General features: G+C 35.3%; 1 protein-coding gene across 8 annotated transcripts in view; it reads right to left on the bottom strand.

Moving 5' to 3' along the window:
* Rapgef6 (Rap guanine nucleotide exchange factor 6) overlaps positions 1 to 17,005 on the bottom strand; it is a 215,994-nt gene that overhangs the window by 69,564 nt on the left and 129,425 nt on the right. For all 8 annotated transcript variants that reach the window (XM_048783177.1, XM_048783193.1, XM_048783183.1 and 5 more), the window contains 5 exons: positions 9,845 to 10,025; positions 7,539 to 7,675; positions 5,300 to 5,458; positions 4,584 to 4,736; positions 759 to 923 (listed from right to left, as the gene is read on the bottom strand). In XM_048783177.1, coding sequence (XP_048639134.1) covers positions 759 to 923; positions 4,584 to 4,736; positions 5,300 to 5,458; positions 7,539 to 7,675; positions 9,845 to 10,025 — 795 coding nt within the window. The remainder of the gene's footprint in view (positions 1 to 758; positions 924 to 4,583; positions 4,737 to 5,299; positions 5,459 to 7,538; positions 7,676 to 9,844; positions 10,026 to 17,005) is intronic.

The following is a 17,005-nucleotide window of genomic DNA, read 5'->3' on the forward strand; positions in this document are numbered from 1 at the left end:
TGCCAAAAAAAAAAAAAAAAATCAACTTTGCCTTCATCTAACTTATTTTCTTTGCCATTATGATCCTCCTTTTTATTTTCTTAGAACAACTTACTTCCCACTAATTTGCTGAGGTATTACTAATATTTCCATTAAACTGTACATACCATGAAACAGGCAAAATAATCTATTTTAAATAGCAAATAACATTTAATGCAAATTCAAAGAAAGATTTAAATAAGCAGGACAGAAAAATTAGGATTTAACATATTGTTTTTAAATGATTATAAAATATTTTGGTAAAATTCTAAAACACTTATGCAGCTTTTACGTTTCCTGAATTTAGAGCAACATCACAGCCTTATTTCAATTTTTCATGTCCAAAAAAAAAATTCATGTCCCCTTGAAACAGGCTATGCAATCATAAAAGTAGATAAGCAGATATATGTCTATACCAACTTACTAATTTTTTAGGTGAACTAAATTTTGTTATCAAAGTAAACATTTAATCTATCAACTGCAAAACGTTCATTAATAAAATGTAAATGCTGTGTGTGGTGGTGCATGCCTATAATCCCAGCAACCCAGGAGGCTACAGCAGGATTGCAGGTTTGAGACCAGCTTTAGCAAATTAGTGATACCCTCAAAATAAAATAAAAATAAAAATAAATGGGGTTGTAATCCAATGGTGAAATACCCTTGGGTTCAATCCCCAGTACTTCAAAACAAAAATTCTACATTAAAATCACTTTCACGCCCTTGATATTTTTAAAACCAACCTTATCCCTTAAGCTGTCAATCTTAAACCATTCCAAAAGCTTGATTCCAACATCCAAAGGACTTTTAAGAAATGTCCTATAAGTTAATAAGAAATCTTCTATATAAGTTGGGTCCACAATGGAATGTTCTTCTATTAAATGCATAATGAGACGCTCAGGTGTTGCCTAAAAATCCAAGGACAAAACGGAATCAATTAACTCCCATTGATTATTCTCCTTTATAGCCACTCCCTTATACAAATCCCCAAAGTAATTTCACCGTTAAATCTTTACGCTGGGAGAAGCTAGTCTTTCTAGGTTGTAATGCAGCAGTAGAGGTTTAGATGAGAAAAAATATAGGAATGAGTACCCAAAACAGCATTTACTCAGCTGTACCTTTTTCCATTGGCATCCTCAGAATTTAACTGATTTATTCCTTGTGTGGGCTCTTACTGCCATTTCTGGTATAATGGGGGTACATAATGATTGTCCCAGGCAAAAGAAGGAAGAAGCAAGAGGTAAGTAAAAGAAAAGAAAAAAAAAAAAAAAAGAGGGCGGGGAGAAAGAAGAAAAAAAAAAAAAGAAAAGAAAAAGAAAAAGAAAAAAGGAAGCAAGCAAGCTTTTTTTCAAATTTATTCCACTTCAAATTTTCTTCTGTCCCAAGCTGCAGGAATAATATATCAGTTCAAAAAAAGCCAGTTTTACTGCTGTTACTTCCTCAAATAGTTTCCTTCTACATTTTATCTCTGCTAGCTCACCATCTTGGGAGGAATGAGAAGTCCTATAGATAGTTTTTACAATCAGAGTTTTAAATGCTTGCCTGTCTGTAAACTTATCAAAAGAATACAAACAAACATTTACCATTGCTCCTCTTTGAGCTTCTGAATTAAATAAAACAGATGGTAAGCCTGATATAAAAATTAACTGTTGCTCATGACCCCAAACTTCAATTTGCTTCATTCATTCAAACAACTTGTTGCTCAGAATAAATGTACATTAAACATACTTTAGTACTACAAAGTACTTATTTTATCTTTTTTATAAAGGTGCCCACTGCTAACAAAGTATGTAAATCATTTCTCTGAAGGAAGTCATAAGACAGTATTTTCATTTAACTAACTTAAGGAACAAGGAGACCATAGATTATTCTTATTCTTCCACCCTCTAAAACACCAAATTGGCTTTATTATCAACGATGGTTTAGGGTCACTTAAATGTTGTTTTTAGATTATATATATTGGAAGTCATGGTGTAAACTGGTCAACATTGAACAGAGGCCATCATTTTGACTGGCTAAGTCATTGAGGCAGGGTCTCTTATAGAGATTAAACTATACATTCTAAACTTTAAAGATGAGTCAGGTAATTATGAAGAGGCACATCACCATTATGTTTATTAGCAGCTGAGAAGGTAGGATGCTCACACACCAAAAGGTTGCTGTTTCTCCCTCTGGAGATGGCCCACATTCTCCCTTTAATGTGTACTACTTGCTTTGTCCCAGTGACTTTTCCCTCTCAAGATAGCCCACATTCTCCCTTAAATATGCCTCTGCTTTCCTAAATAAACCTCTATGTCTCAGGTGGAAGAAAAAAAGTTGGGATGCTGGATGAACACACAGAGGTGGCAGGCAAAACAGATGGTTCAAATGGTAGAGATTGGTTACAATAAGCAAATATGTAAATATACAGAGAATAACAAGAGTCATTGTTGGTGAATGTACTTATAGAAACAGAAAGAAAAAGGGTAGAGAAAACCCTGTACGGGGTGTAATACTGGATTGGATGTATCAGTATAAACCCCTAGATGTTTAACAGAAAAAGTAATAAATGGGCATGTATTTGTAATACATCCATCCATATATAGATTTCCTAGCTTTATCTGATGAGGGGATCTAAAAACAAAGGGAATACCCAGATATTGGTTCATAAATACCATCTTCAACTGGAAAGATCCTGTATACTCTGGGGGAAATAGCTGACTTCAAAATCTGGTGTAAATCAAGTTCATGATGAGCCTTACTATCTGCCAGAGAGGGACATGTCAAAATAATATAGGAGTCAGCTTAAAGAGGGCTTCACTGGCTAAATCTCACACAATTTGATTTAAGGAATAATACTGGTGAACACATAAGTCTATACTAATATTAATAAATGTAGAAGAAAAGAAAGCTCTTCTTTACAAAATGACAGTTTAAAAACATGCAAGAAATTATAGTAATAAGGTCTCACCATTTCAGGCAAGAGTAGTCAGTCAGTCAGTGGAAGTAAAAACTTCTGGGTAGAAGTTCGTAACTATCCACGAACTAGAGGCAGTTTTATTGATACTATCTCAGAATATCCCTTTACCAAGTACCCATCAGTTACAAAGGATCAAATGGTAATTTTTACAGTGAAGAAACTAAATCTGTGTTCCTGAATGAGACATCAATGTGAGCAGGGCATCAAGGTTTATTTTACCATGGTGGAAAAGGTAACATCTTGTGGCCCCTGATGTGGTGTAATGAGAAGTGCATGTCATCATTTCTGTGAAATTCCTGCTGGGAAGGAACAACTTGAGTATGGTCATGAGGAAACACTAGACTGATCCAGGTAAAGGGTTATTCCTACAGGATATAAAATAGGAACAGACTGAAGTGACATGACAACTAAATCTGTGTTCCTGGATGAGATCCTAGACCAGAAATAAAAAAGTGGCAATGATGGGATTGCTGGTGAATATCTAACATGATTTTTGGGCTGAATCTTTCTGTTTCAGCAATGTTTAGTTCCAAACTTGGAAGGATTCCATGGTGTTTATGCAGGAGAGCATTTTTGCTTTTAGGAAATACATATGATATATTTAGAAGTGATGAGGCATTACTTTTGCAGGTTACTTTCCATTTCCACTAATGACAATGGGGCAAATGAGTAAAATATTAAAATTGGGGGAAATCTGACTCAGGGAGATTTTGTATTGTTCTTGCAACTTTTCTATTATAACTTTGAAATTATTAGAAACATAGAAGTCCTTACAAAAAGACAAAGGAATTAAAATAAGAAAATATATACATGACCCTAAGGTCATTGATATGTTCATTTTTTCTCTACAGAAAAAGCTTAAAACCATCAGTTTTAGAGAGACAGCTCTGAGAAAGTCTTGATTCTAAGGAACAGTGGGCATGATATCAGCTTTAGATCTGTCTTTCCGATTTATACTCCTCATATTAAATAAATTCCTCCATTTCCAATTAGCAACCAAGACTAGTCCAAAAAGACAAGAAGCTATGCATTTATTCTCTCCCTTTCGACTATATGGCTCTACTTTATATCCAGAGGCTTTTAAAGAGCAGAGGAGGAAGAAGGCAAGGAATAGGGGAAGGGGTGGGGGAGAGAAAGTATGAGAATTCATACTTAATTCTGTAACTGTACTAAAGCTTTTGATCTACCTCATTTAATCTTAATCAAGTCCTTCTGTATTACCACCATTTTTAGATTAAAAAAAAAAAAGTGAAATCAATGCCTATTTTAACTCTGCATTTTCATCTATGAGTCCTATGCCTTTGTGGCTAATCCTTGAATTTCTATTGTTTCTAAATATAAAATACATTTTAGAAGAAAAACTGACCAGTATATTCCAAAACAATACCCATCCCCTATCCATGCTGATATGAAAGTTATTTTTCAACATTAAAATGGATAAAAACCAGCTTAGAAAAAGGCAAAAGAACAAATATATTGATTAAAATTAGATTTCAATGTGTTAGTGAAGTTATCTTGCACTATTTAAAAAAGGAGTTCAGAGCCTTTTTAAAAGCAAGTTGAAAACTTTATTCTATCAATATCTAGAATAATAAGTTAAAATACACACCTTGATTACGATGTGTCCTTTCCTGGTTCCGCTCCGGTCTAATTCGCGGTGCTCATGCACCATAACAATTTCTCCTTCTTCTTCAACTTTATGGGTATTTTTTTCCACATGATTTAAAATTCTCCAATAATCCTGCTGGGCTATGCAGACAAACTGTCCAAGAACAACATGGGGACAATTAATGAACCTATAGTACATAAATATATCACTATGCACCAAAGCAGAGCACAAAGGCAAGAAATCAAGCGGCATCAGTTCTTTCATTCAATCCTTTAAACTTTTAACAAAAATCAAGGTGAAACAATGTACACATAAAGAGACCGAAGAAGTCAAATCCGTTTGAATTTTGCTCTAAAAGGAGAAGTGAACATCCACTTCTCTCAAAACTGACACTACACAAAGGAAACACGAAGCAGGAGTAAGTTAGAAACAAACAACTCTGAAGTTCCTATTTCTTTCCCTTGTTTAAAAAAGACTCTGAGCTGGCTAATATCAGAAAGAAATGCAACAAACTAGTAGTTACTTGGCACATTCTCTTAAAAAATTTATAGTTTGCTCAATCCCATAAATATTTGAGGCAGTTATAAAATTGAGTTTCCTTTATTAACAATGAGCTATTGAAACTCCTCATTCTCACATACAGTGATTTTATTTTAAGTGAGGAAAAAAAATCAGGTTCAGCCATTTCAAATCAAACAAGCAAGAGAAAAGCTTACCTGACAATCATCTACTTTAGTTCTGACAATACCACGCATGTACTGCTTATCAAGAGTGGGAGTAATTCCAAAACTATTTCCCATAAAGAGATTTTCAACTTTTCCATCTGGATGATTAATTTCTACAGTGCCATTTAAAATAACATACCATGAATCAAGCTATAGAGAAAAACAAAGGTTTTAAGAATCTTTTAGAAGTGATAGTTATGTTAGCTTTGAACAAAAAATTATCAAAATATATAATTTGCATAATTTGAAAGAGTGAAAAAGAGAATCTGGTTATATTATTAAGCACGTTTAGTAACATTTTATGTTCCCTATTCTAGTCTGCACAACCACTGAAGTTTATTTTATACTTTCTTCTTTTAGTAACCAAAGGAAATCAGGAGCTTTCATGATTACCAAATTTCCTGAGGCAAAAATGTAATGTTTGAGAGCACAGATTTTTTGGAATTTTAATCCAGACCCTGCCACTAACTAGCCTGGTGACTTTTGGCATGTTATATAACCATTCTGAACCTCTTTTTTTTTTTTTTTTTTTTCAACTGCTAAAATGGTCCTAACAATAGAATCTATCATAGAATTACTATATTAATTGAGTTATTTCATACTAAGTGCTTAGAGGTGTCTGACATGTAGTAAGAATACCAAAAAAGATAGTGATTAATTTAGAAAGACTAGGAAAAGCCTGAATTTTAAGGCATATCTAACAAAACAGAATGCTCAAAATTTCTCCTAAGGTTAAGAAGACAATGTCCTCATTTATATGGAAGAAATTAATGTTCCAGGGAGATATTTCTTTTAAAGGTCACTGTGTGTCAATAAAAGACCATTTAATTCCCTTTAATAAACAACCCTTCTTATTATATGGTAAACTTTCAATAGTTTTAATGTGACTTAAGGGAAAATCTAGGATTGTCAGTTCCAAAAGGTAATCAGTGTATAAAGAAATATTTTTTTTTCACAAAGTGTATTTTTTTTTTTACTGTTTTAAATGTAAAATATACTCACTACTGAACTTGTGGATTACATAGGTTATTTGAGATTAGGGACTACCCAGTTTTTTTCCACTACATCCCTGGGTCTAGAGCAGAAGCTGGTACACAGCTGACATACAACAAATTTTTGCTGATGGAACTGTGGGAAATTAAGACAACACAAAAAATTGTGGGTGTGGGGGGGGAAGTCTGGCTTATTTCTCATCTGTGTGCATATCATTTTGAATAGTTAAGATATTTATATTATTCTGCTTTTTTAAACAATTTAATGCTATACTCATCTATTCACCAAACTCTTTTGGGAGCACACTTTATGTGTAGAATGTAAAGAAAAAATATGTTAAAAAAAAAAAAAGCTAGAGATTTGGCCCCTGCCCTCACAGAATTTCCATCAAATAATTTTAAAATAATGTGAGAAGTTGAGGGTGTAGTTCAGTGGCAGAATACTTGCCCAGCATATGTCATATTCTGTGGCTATGTAATAATTTGAATAACCATTTCTTATTCTTGGATATTTTGGGTCACGTCCAATTTTTACTATTAAAAATATGCTATAATGAACATCTTTTGATATTTAGAAAAATGACTTTCCAGAAATACTATACCAATTTTTATTCCTATTAGAAATAAATGACAATGTTCAGCAACTAACATCTCAGCATTAATCATTACTAACTTGATAAGAAAAATATCAAAACACTTCCTAACAATAGTCATACTTTCTAATCCCCCTGCATCCTTTCTCCACTCAGCTGCATCTATCTAAGCAGTTTAAAACACAGAATTGCCACATAAATGCCCCAATTGGGATTTGTCCAGTAGGAGGCAGTGGTACCAATACATTTGCCTCATTTTTTCATGTTAATATAGAGAAAGAAAATGGAGAATACATACATTTAACTTTATAAACATTTTAAACAATGATATAAATACATGAATACTAATTAAGAACCTTGAGAAATGAAAATAAATAATATTTGTTGAACCAAATTTGTTATCTATTTTGCACAAAATCCATTGCTAGGAAATAAAAATTAAGATAAAGTAAAGCTAAACAAAAAATTTCTCTCCTTAGAAATCATAACTACTTCAAATTTAAGTGTTCCTTCTAGCTCACTGTTCAGTTTAAATTTCAAAAGTGAGGATTTACACAAGGTTATGGAAATAAAATTCTTCTAAAAGTAAAATTAGTAGAAATTAGCATCCATACTAAATAATGTGACATTTATTTGCTAACCTACCTCTTGCCCATCCTCAAGAATAATAGCTCCAGCCTGATCCACCACTTCAAAAATCATCACTGAGCAGAGCTCTCTCCTTACAGACATGGTCATGTTTGCAAAAGCAGGAAGCTGGTGCATAAATTCAAGTAATTGTTCTATAAAAAACAAATTTTAGGATGATACATTAAAAGAGAATAAAATCTAGACTTCAATATCCAATTCCATAACTGACTTGTGAATTTATGCTGCTAGAGTAGAGAAAGCCAGATTACAAAGACCATTGACTGAAAAAAATATCAGTTATTTACTTTACATGTATATTCAGATTCATACATAAAATATGGGCATATGGAAAGATACCAGAATTTATAACCCCTAGAGAAAACAATGAACTCAAAGTGAGATAAAGCTGGAAGGCTTATCTAATTTACCTAGCCTGAGATGCCATTGTATTTTGGATTAGTGATGCCCTTAGACCTAACAGATTAATGAAAAAAGTCTTTAATCTTATTGGCTAGGGATTTTTCTTTCTTTTTTTAAATGTAACTCATCAATGCCAATAAATAACTGTTAGGAGTAACAAATGTGTAATGTAGTACAAGATTTGTCAAAGCATCTATGTACTACAATAAAGGCTGATGGGTTCCTCAGGCATTTTTTAGTATACAGACACATGAACAATAAAGATAAATACAAGGGAGAAACAGACTGCGGGTGGCGGCACATGCCTATAATCCCAGCTATTCAGAAAACAGAGGCATGAGGATCATGAGGACATGAGGACAGCCTGGGTAACTTAATAAGATCATGTTTCAAAGAAATAAGAAGACTGGGGATATGGCTCAGTGGCAGAGTGCTTGTCTCACATGTGGAAGACCCTCGCTTCAATTCTCAGTATGGCAGGGGATTAAAAGAAAAAAAAAAAAAAAAAGAAGCGTGGAAAGCAGTGACTTGGATCATGATTTGTGACTGCCTGTGTTTTCTCTGACCTGTACCTTTGTACAGGTCAAGATTGCTCAGTTGCTATGGTGACACCTGGCTTGAAGAAACTGTGCAAAGGCATGGAGTTATATCAGTCTGGACCTTGAGCTCAGGCACCAGCTCCCAGGGATAGAGAACTACTCTGAGCATGGTAAGATAACGCTAATGTCTCCCCAGTGCTGCATCCTTTAGTTTGCCTGCTTTGCAGAAACCTTCCCACAAATAACCTTTTGATAATAAAACCTATATAATAAATGTGCTGAGCTACCTCTGGGTCACTGTTACTCTATCAGAAGATGGTGTCCCACTTGGTACAACTTTCTATGTGTTTATCTGTCTTTTCTCAATCCCTTAACGCCCCTTGCCAGTTTCTGAATTAATGGCTCTAGCAGAGAGGTAGTGGCAAAGAAGGAAGAAAGAAAAAAGGAGAAACACAGATAGCTACCCAGAAGCTTTAACAGAAATAACCATAAGGAGCTCTATGCTCACAGATCATTGGAAATACTTACATTTCAATTTCTAAAAAACTCTGAAGACAGCGTAGCATGTAATTCTTTACCATTAAAAATGCACTTTCAGGCTGGGGATGTACTCAGAAGTTAAGTGCTTGCCTAAGTATGTTTGAGGATTTGATACTCAACATTGCAAAAGACAAAAACAAAAACACCTTTCTCCATGACAAAAGTACTTCCAGTTTCTGTCCAGATAATGTTCTTATTAAATAATATATCTTTGGAATGGTAACGAATGTTCAAATATTTTGATCTTTACTTATATAAATTATGGCTGTTATTAGCAAGAGCATCTTCTGATTTGAACGGCAATATGACTAGTATAAAAAGAAAATCTATGAGAAAATGTTAATTGAATCCTAACAATATATACTTGATGTTGAGTAATCCTTTGTTCCTCAAAGATAACATCAACATATTTAATATTCAACTTGCCAACTAATTATGTACTAAATAATTTTTAATAAATTACACAGAGGAATATGCATTAAGTTTTACCCAAAAATTTAAGCTAGGAAAATAAAAATATGATTCTTGAAAAATTTTAAGAAGCTAATTCACAAACTTTGGACATTATTATTCTGTTTTAAATACATATGGACATGAGTTTAATGAAATTAAATTTTTGTTTTACAATCTGTGTCAGCTAATCTCAAAGATGGTTCTCAATGATCCAAGCCTCCTGATATTCATCGTTCTTTTATAGTTCCCTGAATTTCTGATCCATAAAAATTATGAAAGAATAAATGTACACTGCTTTAAGGCATTAAGTTTTCAGAGTACTTTGTAAAGGAAACACTAGGAAAATATATGAACAGATTTATTTCTTACCAATGTCATCATCAGTTTTGTCTGCAGGTTCTTTTTCAAGACATTCTCGAACAAGATCTCGCCCCTGCAATGGATCTGTTCGATCAATATCTTCCTCTTCTTCTTCTTCTTCATCCTCAGAATCAACAGGTCCTTCTGGAAGACGTGTTAAATCTACATCTCCTACTTCACTCTCTGTAGCCTACAGAAAGAAATTTTAATCATTTATCATTTTATATGAAAATATTGTATATCACAGTCTGAAATAACTCAAACTTGTGTCCTTACCAAATAATAAAATGAATTTAGGCAACAATGCATGCTGTGTTAAGACTACAATGAAATGATGGTTATTTATAAAAGGTTTCTTTGTGTCTTAAATACATGTTTATCTTTCCCTAGTAAGATATCCAGGTGATAAATATGAGCCAGGAAGTATAAAATGGTTAAGAGATTCAAAGATCACTAAATATATTGTTTTCCAGAAAACACTTGCTTTTTTTTTTTTAAACTCAAAGGTTTCTAAAACATGAAGTATGAGAAAGAGAAAGTTTAACAACAATCACTTTACAAGTAATATATTCTTTCATCATAGATGCTAGATGGTAGGTGATCATGTAAATTCAAAACAAAAGTCTGAGCCAGGCATGATGGCCCAGTGGCTTGGGATATTTCTCTGGGGCAGAAATATCACAAGTTCAATGCCAGCCCCAGCATTGAGACTCTTGTTTATAAATAAAAAATATAAAAAGGGTTGGGGATGCGGCTAAGTGCCCATGGGTTCAATCCCAGGTACAAAATAAAAACAAAAGCAAAAATAACAACAAAACAAAATACCAAAACACATACATTCACAAGCCCCAAACCAAAACCATATAAAACCAAAAGTTTGAAACAAGGTAGAATAGTATTGCTAAAATAGGCTCATCATAAAAGATGGATACTCCTCGTTTTCCATTGCCTTATCACTAGATCTAACAGTGTGAAAAGAGCTGAGATTATTCTAAAACTAATCTTTAAAATGAATTCAACAACCACAACTTTGGTAATATATTGTGTCATATACCTCTAAAAGAACCAGCAATTTTTACAAAAGTATAAATTAAGTGTAATGCACAAAAAGTAATGAAGATGTGTTTTAAAAAATACAACCATTTTGAAGTGGATTATTAGGCAATATTTCTGAATATTACACTCTTGATTCATATTATAAATGAAAAAGCATGAATGTTAAAGCAGTTACAGAAAAAATGAATTGGACACAGGAATTCCATATAACAAAAAAAGACTCAAATGTGAGTATATTAATAAAGACTATGTAAGTTTCACCCAAATACTTATCTCATCTTCCGTTTTGAACATTTACTGTACTGTCTGTCCAGAAGAAGCTCTCTTTTTGGCAATTGCTGTTTCCATCTTAAATTTCAAGATTCTAGTGGCTACAGTGCCTTATTTCCTCACTATGTAAGCTGAGGTATAAAGAAATTTTTCTCTGGATTTTAGTAATTGGAGTTATATATAAAGCATCCTTTCTTCTCTAGTTGCTCACCTGAAGACAAATCAAAGTATACTGCCTAATAAAGCCACATGAAAATGCCTGTCATTAATACATTCCGCTGGCGTGTATTTAAAAAAAAAAAAAAGGAAGCGCCTGTCATGGGAGAAAATGGAACCAATAGGTAGAGAAGGAGCAGGGGAATGGGAAGGAGGATACTGAGCAAGAGGCAGAAACAGAAAGAGACAGAAAGATACAGAACAACAAAACAACAGGTATTAAACATGCAGGCAGAGAAAAAGCACAACATGGGGCTGGGGTTGTAGCTCAGTTTCCTCATGTATGAGGCACTGGGTTTGATCTTCAGCACCACATAAAAATAAATAAAGGTCCATCAACATCTAAAACACACACACACACACACTCATATTTATGAGAGGGGGCAGGAAGTTATTGTGTCCATCTACAACAGCACCTGTGACAAGTGTCCCAGAGAAAAGAGGGAGGACAAACAAGCCAGCCACAGGACGCCAAATGACTAGAGCCAGACAAATGAGGCCAACACACTTGCAGGTATCCAGGCTCCCTGAGGCTAAAGCTGCCACTGTTTTCTCTGTGGGTAAATAAACTATCCTTCTGTTAACTCAAGTTAGGGCTCTGATACTTGCAAATGAGAGTCTTGTTTACATTTCTGCACAGCTTTAAGTAATAGCTGGTAAACAATACAAACAAAATACCTAATTTCAGATCTTAAAGATCTTATGTACATGCTACATAAGTGTTTGACCACTGAGGTATATATATTCCGAGAGCCCCTAAAATTCTTATGTTTAAATCCCTATCCCCAAGATGGTAGTATTAGATGGTGAGACCTATGAAGAGATTAAGTTATGAAGAAAGTGATTAGGTCATTGGAACCCTATGAATGTTCAGATTAGTACCCTTAAGAAAAAGGCCAGATGGATACAGTAGTGTTCTGCAATCCCACCAACACAGGAGGCTGGGGAAAGAGGATGGCAAGTTCAAGGCCAGCCCAGCAACTTAAATAAGACCTGGTCTCCAAATAAAAAAGGGCTGGGATGTTGCTCAATGGTAAAGCATCCCTGGGTTCAATCCCTAGTACCATAATAAATAAATAAAATAAAATAAAATAAATAAAATAGCCCAGAGGACACAGTTAGATGGTGTCTGTCTAGAAAGAGGGCCTTTATGAGATGGCAAATGAACTACAAAAAGGGTTTGATCCGATGACAAATCTGTTGGCAACTTGATCTTCGACTTTCCAGCTTCTAAAACTAAGAAATAAATTCCAGTGTTTTATAAGTCACCTAGTCTACCTGAAAGCACCATACAGGGACAATCCCATGTTATAACTAAATACTACGCTTATAAGGAGAACTGGTGTACTCAATAAGAAAGTGTGTGAACTATGAGTTAAAAACAAAAAACAAAAACAAAAACTTCACAATTTAAAGAGGGGGGGAAAAGCTCCTCTCCAAATTTTATTTTTAAATTCATAAACAGAATTTGAGAGAATAATATGATAACCAAGAGCTAGTATAAAACATATGAGTTCTACTTTTTTTAAAGGTAGGATATACAGCAGATTAAGACAAGGCCTTTCAACCTCTTTATCCTAGCACCTGGGATACAGTAAGCCCTCAGAAAGACTATGATAAGTAAAATAAGCTCAGGGTAGGAAAAGTATATTGGTGATAGAACTAAAAATACAAGTATTAAAATTATTGTATTTTTCCTTTTCTGTCATATGAATATGTCTGTGTATGTGTGTGCATATAATTTGGTGTTGTAGACAGTCTGAGGTAATTTGCTGGTGACATGGCCTTTCCCAAATGAACTATCAGAGAATATTTTTCCTGTTTACATCTAGATAAACATGTAGCTATCACAGGTTGAAATTAAGAGAGTTATACAAACTTGCAAAAACCACATTTTCAAATTTAGAGCAAGTATAAAGTTAGAACCTCACACTATCAATGCTGCTTCTTTCTGTATTCTCATTTTTAGTATTTTATTTAACCTCTTTCATGGATCATTTGGCCCATATAAGGGTTTCTCTTTGGATTTCTGGTCAAGGCAAGAATCCTGTGAAATTAATCTTTCACAATTATATAGTGTAGGCTGGTCCATTTCATAATCTCTGTAACAGGACAGACAGGAAAAGTAAGGGCTCCTCTGTCCTGTATAATAAAACATTAGCAGATTTATTCTGCATTTTCCTCGGAACCAATGTTGGCTGGTTTCTACTTTCATTAAAACAAAACAAAACAAAAAAACAATTCTAGATTAATTTCTAAGTGCCAAAACTGTGCTTGACTCAAGCATGAAATATAAGTTAGTAAGATATCAACTCTGCTCTCTATAAATTCACTCTCATAATGCAAAATGTCAAGTTTACAATTAACTTAAAATAACAAAAAGTATAGTGGGAAAGTGGTATGACATAGAGAAAAACTGCTGTATATTCCAAGGAGATAGAGACAAAAATGAAAATGTCATCAAGGCAGAGCTATAAAATGAGAGAAATATGACTACAAAGTACAAGTGCAGGAAAAAGCAAAAAATTTTCGGGAACAGCATCTTCATCTGCCATGAAGCTGAATCTATAAATAGGGGGACAGTGGAATATAAAACCAAACTGCAAATTGTGGTGAGAGGTGAAAGGTCTGAATTTATAATGAAGAGTGGAAATCAGGTAATGGTGGGAACTAAACACTTTTTATTTATTTTTATTTTTAAATATTTTTTAGTTTTTGGCGGACACAACATCTTTGTATGTGGTGCTGAGGATTGAACCCGGGCCACACACATGCCAGGCGAGCGCACTACCGCTTGAGCCACATCCCCAGCCCCCACTTTTTATTTTTTTAATTGATTTTAAAAAAATAAATGATAGCAGAATGCATTACAATTCTTATTACACATATATAGCACAATTTTTCATATCTCTGCTTGTATATAATGTATACAAAGTATGTTCACTCCAATTCGTGTCTTCATACATGTACTTTGGATAATGATGTCCATCATATTCCACCATCCTTGCTAATTCCCTGCCCGGCCCCATCTGCCCTATCTAGAGTTCATCTTTTCCTCCCATGCTCCCTCTTTCTACCCCACCATGAATCAGCCTTCTTATATCAGAGAAAACATTTGACATTTGTTTTTTTGGAATTCGCTAACTTCATATAGCATTATCATCTCCAATGCCATCAATTTACCTGCAAATGCCATGATTTTATTCTCTTTTATTGCGGAGTAATATTCCATTGTGTACATATGCCACATTTTTTTTTTTTATCCATTCACCTACTGAAGGGCATCTAGGTTGGTTCCACATTTTAGCTATTGTGAATTGTGCTGCTATGAACATTGATGTGGCTGTGTCCCTGTAATATGCTGTTTTAAATCCTTTGGGTATAGACTGAGGAGGTGAATAGCTGGGTCAAATGGTGGTTTCATTCCCAGTTTTCTAAGGAATCTCCATACTGCTTTCCATATTGGCTGCACCAATTTGCAGTCCCACCATCAATGTATGAGTGTACCTTTTCCCTCACATCCTCACCAACATTTATTGTTGTTTCTTCATAACAGCTGCCATTCTGACTGGGGTGAGATGATATCTTAGAGTAGTTTTGATTTGCATTTCTCTAAATGCTAGAGATGATGAGCAATTTTTTCATAAATTTGTTGATTGATTGTATATCCTCTTCTGAGAAGTGTCTGTTCAGGTCCTTGGCCCATTTATTGATTGGGTTATTTATTTTTCTTTTTGGTGCTTAGCTTTTTGAGTTCTTTACATACCCTAGAGATTAGTGCTCTATCTGATGTGTGAGGGGTAAAAATTTGCTCCCAAGAATGGCATTACTCATAGAAATAGAAAAAGCAACATGAAATTCATCTGGAAAAATAAGAGACCCAGAATACCTAAAGCAATCCTTAGCAGGAAGAGTGAAGCAGGTGGCATCACTATACCAGACCTTAAACTATACTACAGAGCAACAGTAACAAAAACGGCATGGTATTGGCACCAAAGAAGACTAGTGACCAATGGTACAAAATACAGGATACAGAGACTAACCCACAAGATTACAATTATCTTATATTAGACAAAGGTGCCAAAAACGTGCATTGGAAAAATGATAGCCTCTTCAACAAATGGTCCTAGGAAAATTGGAAATCTATATGCAAAAAAATGAAATTAAATCCCTATCTCTCATCATGCACAAAACTCAACTCAAAAGTGGATCAAGGACCCAGGAATTAAACCAGAGATTCTGTGACTAATAGAAGAAAAAGTAGGCCCTAATCTTCATCATGTGGGATTAAGCCCCCACTTCCTTAATAGGACTCCTATAAGCACAAGAATTAAAACCAAGAATCAATAAATGGGATGGATTCGATCTAAAAAGTTTTTTCTCTAAACACTTTTTAAATATAGAAGTGATGTGATTCAAACATTCTTGCAAATTAAATGGGAGTTGAAACAATGGGAGTAACCAAACAAATTAAAAAAAAAAAAAAGATACCTGTAGAAAAGTGACAGTCTTGTCTGACAAGACTGTCAGTAGGGTCATAAATTAAGGAATTGTGTTACTGTCATAACAAAGTTTTAGGAACACATTTATTTTCCACATATAAACTAAGAAAAGACAGGTGGAGAATGAATGTGTACCTCAGGCTATTTAAGAATGAGTTAATGAAAAGACAAATTATTTTCTTCAAGAGTCAGTATTTCACAATTTTCCTGTTATTGAAAAAGGACTGGCCTTTCCTGGCTGCCACCAGATGACCAGCCCTGCTACCCCAGCCATTCGCCTCCATGATGCTCAGCCTCACACAGGTCCACGGCCAAGGAATCAGCCAACCCTGGACTCAAACCTCTGAACTGTGAGCCAAAATAAATCAATACATCTTTCCTCTGTTTTAAGTTGTTTGTGACAGGTATTTTGTCACTTTTACAAAAACCTGACTAGCACAACTTTGTATCCTTCCATGGAGAAGCATTAAGAGTTTGCTACAGAGATTAGGAAGATGGCGGCGAGGGGAGTGCATTGCCCCCGTGTGCTGCTTCACTGTGTGGGAGTATGACAAGTCAGGACGGCTAAAGGCTATCTTGTTAGGAATTTCCAGCAATAGTGGGGTGCTCCAGAACCTGGAGGAAGGATTTCCATCGCACGAGGATCGGCTACGGGGACTCAAACGCAAGAGGTTTGTCGCACGGAGGGTAACACTGCTTATTCAGCAAATCGCCCCGCGGCTAGAGTCTGCAGCGCGCGCTGGGAAACGAGGAGATAGCGACGCAGGGATGCAGCGCTGCAGTTTCTGCCAGCCGTGCAAGCACCGTACTCAGGGCTGAATTCTGGGTTCGAGACGGGGGAAGGAAGCCGGTCCATCTCGGTTCTCCACACCGGTCAGACCACAGAGGAGGCCAGCGGCCACCATGTTGGAAAGCTGACGTCACCATCCCTGTTTTCGACTGACCGCAGCTCATTCAGCCATAGAACAGGTAATTTCAGGCTGCCATTCGCCTGCGGCTTGCAGACAGATTGCTCGGGCTCAGTGCCTGGGTGCTTCTTAGAGTCTGCTCTTATCGGAGTGAGCACCGAGCACGGAGCGGCCGAGTTCCGGCTCCCGGAACTGCCCTGGCCCAGGGCTAGGAGCCC

The sequence above is a fragment of the Marmota marmota genome, unplaced genomic scaffold (assembly GCF_001458135.2).
Source record: "Marmota marmota marmota unplaced genomic scaffold, marMar, whole genome shotgun sequence".
In the NCBI taxonomy this organism is placed as follows: Eukaryota; Metazoa; Chordata; class Mammalia; order Rodentia; family Sciuridae; genus Marmota; species Marmota marmota.